The following is a 9,679-nucleotide window of genomic DNA, read 5'->3' on the forward strand; positions in this document are numbered from 1 at the left end:
GATTTGCTTCTACAAATCTGAGGGTATGGACAAGCATACATTTTAACTGCATTAAAAAAGGAAGCACACAACAGCTGTTACCATCTAAACATTTTATCAGCGTGAGTCTGTAGGAATAGAAGGTAGCTAAATTGGCTTGACTTTGACCCTGCATGAAGCAGGGTTAAAATTGGAACTGTTTTGCTATAGTTGTATCTCTGCAAAATTGTGTAGCTGTAAGAGATGGACCCTAACCGGTATTCTTTGATAACAATACAGACGTTATGTCTGTACTTTTACTTATGTAAGTAATGTGCAGGTTTGGTCCACAATCTGGATAAAGCACTTAGGAATTTGTGGGGTTAAAAGCACCATAGAGGCTGTGATGGTGATATCAAAAGAACACAGAACAGATTTATGTGCACGGTAATGTTAATGTGAACTGCATATAAATGTAGACTCCCTGAGAAGAGATTATGACCCCTAAATGTGTCTCATTCATAGAATACCAAATTATAATCAAGAGTCAGCCATCTGACTTTGAGTCAGGATAATCATAGGAATTTTTTTTGCAGTTAAACAGATAAAATGTTCCAAAGCAATCCTGCTTGACCTATATAAACTGTGAAATTAACCTCTCTGTGCTCCATGCTATTGTGGAGTTTGGCATAATCATACATGTCACAATGCACTCCAAGCTGATTGGTTTTATCCATCAGAAAGTCTAACTGGGGTTCTACATTCAGAATGGCTCATTTTACTCCTAATTGCTTGGGGTGCGGGGAAAGGGATTGTTGTCTAAGGCACTGTAGCATTACCATGCTGATGATGTAGACCTGGTATCAGCTAGATTTTGAACCCCACCTGAGTTTGATTATCATCTCTGGGGACAGGGCTGGGATGGCATGGGTACTAAGGTGCATGGTTGACAGCTCAGAGGTTGCAAGTTCAAGGCCATAGCAGACGCACGCACTCATAGTGTAGCCTGCCAGATTCAAGTGAATCTTCAAATTCTGCTAAGTACCTTGTCACAAGGCCACAAAAAAGCAAAGGATCTCTGGGGAGAAGGGCATATTTCTAAAATATAAACATCTGGAGGCCCATGAGCTTGTTAGCAGAGTTCAGTCTTTGGGAGTTCATCATTAAAATGGCACCAACTATGCAGGATAAGACAGATCTTTCTTGAAGCAAAAAGAAAAAAAATTGAAAAAGTAGAAACCTCTCATAAAAACCCTCTTGTTTTCAGAATAAATCATAGTTATGGCTTTCCAGATGGATTGAGAGTTCTGCATGATTAATGCCTTCATAACCTTTCAAATGCATTCACTCCATATAGGGGTTCTTTACAGGGCTCCAAGCTGTAGGTAAATGTATGTAGGCAGTGCAGTGAAGTTGTTTAGCTCACTCCTCTCCCCACAGGAAGTAGAGAAAGCCTCGCTTTGAAAGGACAAGGAGAAACCTTGGGTGGGGTCTTTTAACTTTGTGCTCCTTCTTGCTACTTTGACTCCATTGAATGTCTGAAATCCAAATTTGGGTGTGGCAGTTGCTCCAGATGGCTTGGTACCTGGCAGGAGGCTGCATAGATGGCTTGCTATAGTGATCAGCAGGGATACTGTTTTTCTCCGATTTAAAAAAATCCCCAGTTTTTGTTTAAAAAAAGTAACCCTGTATCCACATTTTTCCATGATTAAAATGAAACACCACTAGAGGTAGAGGTTTTTCATTTTAATCATGGAAAAATGTGGATTTGGGGTTACTTTTTTAAACTGAAAATTGGGGATTTTTTAAAATCAGAGAATACCAGGATCCCAGCTGATCAGTCTGGTTTAAAAAACAAAAAAAGTTGTCAAGAGTTCCAAGTGGTCTTGCACCCGGCTTATTCTTAGGAAATTTTCATCGTCAGTGTATCACCTTGACTTGAGAGGATGAAACCATTGACAAGATTGGTAGAGTGAAGGTTAAGTTTGATCGGTCCCAGGATTTGTCTCTTACAGGCATCTGTGATTCTGCATATAGACCTGGCTGTGTTTAATCAAATTGAAAGTGTGTGTGTGTTGCTTCTAGCAGCTACAGTAAAGATTTGAAGGCAGTTTCAGACTAGAGATCTAAGGAGGGGAGGTACCTACAATTACTCAACAGCGATGGCTCTGGCTGCCTAAGGGACTAAATTAATGGGATCTGAAAGGAAACTTGTCCAGTCCTTATTGGTCAGACAAATTGTGAGTTCATAATTGGATCCTTTTTTTTTCCTTCCAGGGGAGAGATGTAATGGAATTAACAATACTGTAATGGCTTGGCCAAGTTTCTTATTGCTGCGTCTCCTGCTCACTGCTATTGGCATTGACATCACATGACACCAGTGACACCACATGACACCAGTGACACCAGTGTTGTCAGGAATTGTCTAATCCTGCATTGCAATTAAGAGCTGTACTTTTAAAGCACAGCCTGGTTTATGTCATGGGCCTCCCCTGAATACACTAAATAAAAGATGAAGATTGTTATTGTTTTTCCGGAGTCACTCATTTGGATTTGTTTACTTCTTGTCTTTCCAGGGAACTACTTTGCAAGTCACTTTTTCATGGGAGGTGAGAAGTTTGACACCCCACATCCTGAGGGTTACCTCTTTGGGGAGAACATGGATTTAAACTTCCTTGGGAATAGACCAGTTCAGGCAAGTTGATATGTTTTGTCAATTGCATCTATGTGTATTCTGGTCCTTCAGTAGGAAATCAGCTTTAATACTTCCACTGGAATTGGAACATGGGGCTTCTCCAGGGTTCTGTTTCTGGTTTTGACACTGACTTGCTCTGTGCCTTTGGACAAGTTGCATAAACTGTGTTGGTGCTCCTATTTGTAACAGGTAGACAAAACTTATCCCATATGTGCATTAGGCTGCAAAAAGCTGTGAGCTTCTGCAGGCAACAGGCAATTATCAAATGTTTAATGGGAGGTCTATCTCCTTTTATCTATCATCTTTCATATGAACACTGCTTTAGAATTATATTCTAAAGGGATTATATTCCCAGAGTCTCAAATTTAAGATTTAATGCAAGGTTATATATTTTTCAAGGTATACATTTATTAGTGGTAGTGCCTGCTTTATGGGAAATCTTGCCTTAATTCTGATTCCTTAATCATCTAATGCAGAATATTGCTGTTAAGCAGGTGGTCAAGATGCAGTGTACCTTGCTATGGTATGGTAATTTAGGAATTCTCCTACGATTGTTTCTGGATGTGTGCGCACCTCCTGTCTTTGGACATGGAGACTTATTTGGCTAGAAGTACCTGTTCAGGACACATGCACCCTTCTGCTTCTTGGGCTTACTAAGAGCATAAAGGGAAGAAAGTTCTCAGCCGCCTCACTGCTTGAGACTGAGCTTCTTGCTCTCTGTTTACTGCAGTCTTAACTTCTTTTGACTTTTAATCAGTAGAGTTAGTTTCCCTATTGCTTGCTGGGAATTAAAAAAAAATATTTGACCTGGAACAGGTTTCCTCAGTATTGCTGTACTGCAAAAATGTTGGGCCAGATCCAAATGGGTACTTGGGTGCTTTTTTGGTTTGACCTAACTGCCTCTGCTACCTGGAAGAATCTCACATCTCAAGAACATTCATTATCTGTAAGTTTTTCATTTCCTGAACTGACAGGAGGAGGCAAGGCTCGAAGATGAATCCCTTGAGAAAATGGAACAGGCATGCCTCTGGTTTGGGAGAACAAAAGTGTAGTAGTGCGGGCTCCCTATATTTCAAATCTTTAGCATTGAACTTGAATAAGAAAATGGTGCTTGAGGGCAAGGGGAGTTCAAGGGGCAGATTTTCGCCTCCCAACAAGTACCTCCAGAAGATTTCCACTTTCTGGCCCTATAAATAGTGTTTTGGTCCACAGGAGTTCTTGATTAAGCTCAAGTGCATTTCAGTGTTCTCACTCAGTTTCAAAATGTTGAGTGAAGAACTGATGCTAACAACAGCACTTAGACTTTGGCTTCCTCTCTGGCCCAGCTCCATTGGTCTCTGGCTCCATGGCACTGATAACTAAAGAGACAGGTATAGCACTGAGCTATTTACCACTAGTCATTGCACTGCCTAGTTCATTGTAGCAGACCTAGAAGGAGATAATGACCTTGCCCTGCTCTTGGGCATCAAGGGAACCAGTAGCATTGTCCATATTCATGGCATGAGCAGACTTGTACTGCAGAAGACTGAATCATTACCATTTAACTCCACCTCCCAGATGGCACTAAGAACTTGGCATCAAACTCCCTCAGCGTTCTTTCTTTGAAGCCAGGTTTTGCCAGTGGATCTAACATGTGTACTTTTTTTGTTCCTCACTGATATCAGAGTATATTCAAGGCTTAGAACACTGGCACAGATATTCCCCTAGAAAGTGTGCCCTACTTTTCTTTGTCCGTGGGGAGTCTAGAGAGGTGTTTAGCCATGTGAATCTGAAGTCAGGCAGAAGGCAGGACAAGGGGTAGTACCTTAGAGATTAGCTGGTTCAGAGATTCATGATCTTTCATAAGCAACCATCTACTTCGTCAAGTGCATCTGAAGAAGTAGGTAGTAGTCACTTAGAAGTCTCTAAAATGCCACCCTTCTGCATAAGGATCATACTGGCAAAATACCGGGATTCCAGATATAATCATCTTTTGAGCTGTGATTTGATGTCTTGACCTTGGGCTGTGCTCATCCAATGCTAATGTTGCCCTATAGGCTATGAGCCTTGAACCTTACGGGGGGGGTGACTGTAGGAACTAGAGGTGCACTGATATATCAGTCCATATCGAATTGTCACTGATAAAAGGAAAGACATTGGCTGATAAATGCATGTGCATGCATGCAGCTGCAGCAGGCACACAGCCAGGAATGCAGCCCGGCAGCTTGGAGAGCAGCGTTGGGCTGGTAAGGGGCATGGGAGAGGGAAGGGGCATGGAGAGTAGACCTAGGCCCCCATGGTGAGGGAGGGAGTGGGGCTGAGGCAGGGGTAAGCGCTGCCCAGGGATGGAACTGTGGGCGGCTCATCCAGGGGGCGTGGGAAGGTGGGGGGGGCAGCTGGCATGGAGCAAAAGTAAGAGTGCAGCAGAGGGAGAGAGGGAGAAGTGTGTGCATGTGCGGGAGACTGGAGGCTGTGAAAGAGGAGTGGCAGGGCATGTGGAGGGAAAGTTGGGATGGGGCAGGTGGCAGCTGTGGCTCCAGCTCCTGCCCCTACACTGGGTGGGGGCCAGAGCTGCAGGAGCTGCCTGCCCTGCCACTGCCTTATGCTTGACTGTAAAGTGAGGGGCTTTTTTCTCCCATCTTAAATGAGGGGAAAAATCTCACCTTCTAATTGAGTAAATAGGGTAATAGAAGAATTTTTCTATTGCAAAGAAATCAGAAAGACCACAATAGGGCAGATTTGTTTCTGACACTAAGGATTCCTGTCTGAAATTTCCAGAGCTGCCTGCCCTGCCACTGCCTTATGCTTGACTGTAAAGTGAGGGGCTTTTTTCTCCCATCTTAAATGAGGGGAAAAATCTCACCTTCTAATTGAGTAAATAGGGTAATAGAAGAATTTTTCTATTGCAAAGAAATCAGAAAGACCACAATAGGGCAGATTTGTTTCTGACACTAAGGATTCCTGTCTGAAATTTCCACGTGTATACTGTGAATCATGTGTAGGTGTTTGCATTTAGTGGGTCCTTTAAAATACTCGCAGCACTCTGGTTGAGAATCACCGGTCTTGGATTATAGTGGCAGAAGTTTTGTTGCTGGACTGAAAAGCTACATAAACAGCATTCAGAAATGAAAGTTTATGGTCCTGAGGAGAACTACAGACCATATTGACTTGCTAGGGCAACACTTGCAAATCCATTCTCACAGCGCATCTCAGGACAGTTGATACAAATCATGATAGACAACACCATAACCATGCATATCAAAAATGTAGGAAGTGTCAAGTCTTTCTGTTCAGTTACCCTAGAAAGCAGTCCAGCTCCAGATGTGGTACACTAGTCATCCAGAATATATTTCTGGGGCTCAATTGTTTGACCTTTGGAACCACCTACTCAGGCACGTATTTCTGAATCACAAGAGGGAAATTAAGGACTTTATCTTTGAGACATCTTTTAGTTTGAGGCTAACCCAGGAGGGACCCATCTGCAAGGCAGACAAATGAAAGTGTCAGGTTTTCTGGTCCAAAGGAGGCATGGGCCCAGGGTTCCTGTCTAATACATTCTTGAGCTATAGGATAACAAGGTTACTATACACCTTTTCCCCCATTCCTTCCCAGAGTCTTGTGCAAAGCCAGACAAAATTTTGCCGGTCTGATCATAGCCCTGGTATGGCTGAGTCTGTCCTAGTCGGAGACAACCGTAGCAGGGTGCAGAGCCCGGGGCAGATCAGCGTGTGGCGGGGGGAAGAGGGGGAAGGGGCTGAATGCAAAGCTGGCCCGGCTCCGTGGGGCCTGGAGCAGTCAACCCGGTTTGCCTTCCTGGCCACTGCATTGCATTGATGCCTCATGTTTGTGCGATGGTCAATCATTACCCCTAGGTCCCTTTCAGCTGTGGTGCAAGTCAAGCTGTCACCTCTAAACCTGCATGTGTTTTGGGTTATTTGTCCCCAGATGGAGCACCTTACACTTGGAAGTGTTAAACTTCATCTGGTTCCAGTCTGCTCAACTCTTGAGCCTGTCCAGGTCTGCTTGTATCAGCAACCTATCTTCTGGCATGGCCACACTGCCCCATAACTTGGTGTCATCTGCAAACTTGGCCCGCAAGCTTTTCACCCCCACATCCAAATAATTAATAAAGATGTTAAAAAGCAGCGGTCCAAGCACAGACCCCTGAGGGACACCACTGGCCACTTTGTGGCAGGACGACATGGATCAGTTCATGAGAACTCTCTGGGTCCTACCCTGTAGCCAGTTTCTCACCCATTGAACTGTCTAGCAGCTGAGCCCACAATCTTCCAGTTTTCCAAGAAGGATATTGTGGGATACTAGATCAAAAGTCTTTTGGAAGTCTAGGTATATAATGTCTGCCTTGTCTCCCATGTCCAGGTGGTGAGAGACCTGGTCATAGAAGGAGATGAGATTGGTAAGACAAGACCTACCTGTGACAAAGCCATGCTGTCGTTCAGAATCTTACCTTCTGCGAGTGTATCGCACATAGATTCTTTAATGAGCTTTTCCAGGATTTTCTCTGGGACCCGGGTTAGGCTGATTGGCCTATAGTTGCCCGGGTCCCCCCTCTTCCCCTTCTTGAAGATGGGCGCAACATTGGCCCTCTTCCAATCCTCAGGGATCTCCCCTGTATGCCACGCATTCTGAAAGAGCTTTGCCAGGGGCTCCATGATGGCCTCAGCCAGCTCCTTCAGCACTCTCAAATGGAGTTCTTCTGGTCCCACTCACTTATAAATGTCTAGCTTTTCTAATTGGTATTGTACCCGCTCAGCTTCCACAGTGCGGAGGCTGTCAGTCCTGGCATGTCCCCTATGAGCCTTATCTTATTTGACTTTCCCTATGGCCCAGTGAAATACCGAAGCAAAGTGAGCATTCAGGAGTTCAGTATTTTCCTGAATGTGGGTTACCAGCTGTCCCAAGGCGTTAAGCAGCAGTCCCACACTTCCATTTGTTTTCCTTCTACTGCCTACATACCTAAAGAAAGACTTCTTATTATCCTTGACTCCCGTGGCTAACCTAGACTCAGTCGCCGCCTTGGCTTTCCTGATCATTTTCCTACTCCCTACAAGTGTTGGCCACTAAAGTATAGTTCTCCTTGAGGACCATCCCTAGCTTTTACTGTGCATACACCTCTTTTTTTCTTTTTTGAGAGGACCACAATGTCCCTATTAAGCCAGGAGGGCTTGCCAGCCCTCTTGCTACTTTTCTTTTTTGCAGGAACAGTGTCTTTTTGTGCTTCGAGGATCGTGTCTTTGAGCAATGACCACTCTGTGCACCCCATTTGCCTTCCCTTCCTGGTCCCTCCCCAATTGCACTGCAGTATCTTTATCTTTGCAGCTGTCGTGAATCAATCATTTGAGCTAATGACATCATGTCAGTAAAGATGGCCTTCCAGATTGTTGTCACCTCAGTGAAAAGGGTGGAGGAGATCCGAGCCCTGATGATTTGATACACATTTTCTATCTAGAAAAAGGTGTCTGTAATCACTGGGGATCCTGGTTTTCTCTGATTTAAAAAAATCTCTAATTTTTGGTTAAAAAAATGTAACCCCAAATCCACATTTTTCTGTGGTTTAAATGAAACACTACTAAGATAGATAGATAGTGGTGTTTCATTTTAATCAAGGAAAAATGTGGATTTGGGGGGGGGGGGGTTAAACCAAAAATTGGGGGATTTTGATTTTTTTTTTTTTTAAATTGGAGAAAACCAGGATCCCTGGTAACCTCTGGCTGAAAGTTCTTGTTAACTGCTGAAAAAAACCTGAGGGGCAAGGATTTCTTAGGATGACAGCTTTTATTGGATCAGCTGTGTAGGCAAACTTGTTTAATTTCATCCCATCTACATAGTTGGTCCAACAAAAACTATCACCCTAAGAAGTCCTTGTATCTTGTATAATTTCAGGACCGTCATGGCTACAACAACTTACACAACTCTTACACTGTTGTAAGAAAAAACTGCAACAGAATTGCACTTAGCCAAAACATTCATCTTCTGATGTCTTCCCAATTCTTTGTGTCCATGACAGCCATTGCATCTTACCCTGGATGTGAAATATGACCTGAGCTTGCATTCACAAAGGACAAACCCATCCAAGTCATCGTCTCAGCTTTGTGGGCCCAGTAGGATAAGGCCATAGTGATTTCCATCCAGAGACTTTTCCAAATGGATTTATGCCTGTGTTAGAATAGACTGTGAAATAGCCAAGGTAGATGCTCTAACAAATATTAGCACATGATCCACCAGAGCTCAAGTAATATCTGCAAAGTTACTGGAAAAAACCATATCCATACTAGATATTTGTAAAGTGTTTCCCCTGGAATTCTGTTTATGTGTTCTTGAGATGTAAAGTTCTAAACCCTTCACTGGAAAGCTGTCTTTGGCAAAGTGTTACTTCAGTAGCATTTCTAGTGGACTCTGATCCAGCCTCTGAATTAATTGGTCACTGCTTTGAGGATCACTTTTGGACAAGTGCTTGAAGGAAAAAGAAAAACTCCATAGTCACTGTAAAATAATTTAAGGTGAGTCCATATTTCGGCACATTCCACAACCTCCCCTATCTTTCTCAGTCTGGAATAATTAGGATTCAGTGGTTGGAAGGAAATTACCTTTTGCTCCCAATGCAAAATGTGAAGAGTGATAGGGTATGCATGTGTTGTATGGCAGTTGTGCTCAACCTTTAAGCCTTGTGAGTCATACAAGTGGCACAGGGTCTATCTGTGGGCTGGATCTGGGATTGGTTCTTTGGGGGGCCCGGAGCAATCCCAGCCACCGCCCAGAGCCAGAATTGGGTCCTGGGCACCTAACACCACCTTGCCTCCTGGATTCTCCTCCAGGGGGTTTAGACTAGGGGTACACTGATAGAGATTTTTTGGGCTGATACTGATATGACCAATTTTTAAGGAGCCATATTGGCCGATCCGATTGCTGATATCCAGTCCGGTCAGTGTCTGGCTGGTAAGTCTGTTTCTCTCACTGCTGGAAGCCTTGATCTGCTCCCCCTCCTCCACATCCCTTCCAGCCCCTTCCCCCCCCCCCCCCCCCCCC

The 9,679-nt window shown here is 43.9% G+C and overlaps 1 protein-coding gene across 1 annotated transcript in view; it reads left to right on the plus strand.

Moving 5' to 3' along the window:
* MGRN1 (mahogunin ring finger 1) overlaps positions 1-9,679 on the plus strand; it is a 148,574-nt gene that overhangs the window by 19,952 nt on the left and 118,943 nt on the right. Inside the window, exon 2 of the mRNA XM_025193207.1 lies at positions 2,535-2,653. Within this exon, the coding sequence (XP_025048992.1) occupies positions 2,535-2,653 (119 nt within the window). The remainder of the gene's footprint in view (positions 1-2,534; positions 2,654-9,679) is intronic.

Source organism: Alligator sinensis, unplaced genomic scaffold (assembly GCF_000455745.1).
Source record: "Alligator sinensis unplaced genomic scaffold, ASM45574v1 scaffold1389_1, whole genome shotgun sequence".
Lineage (NCBI taxonomy): Eukaryota > Metazoa > Chordata > Crocodylia > Alligatoridae > Alligator > Alligator sinensis.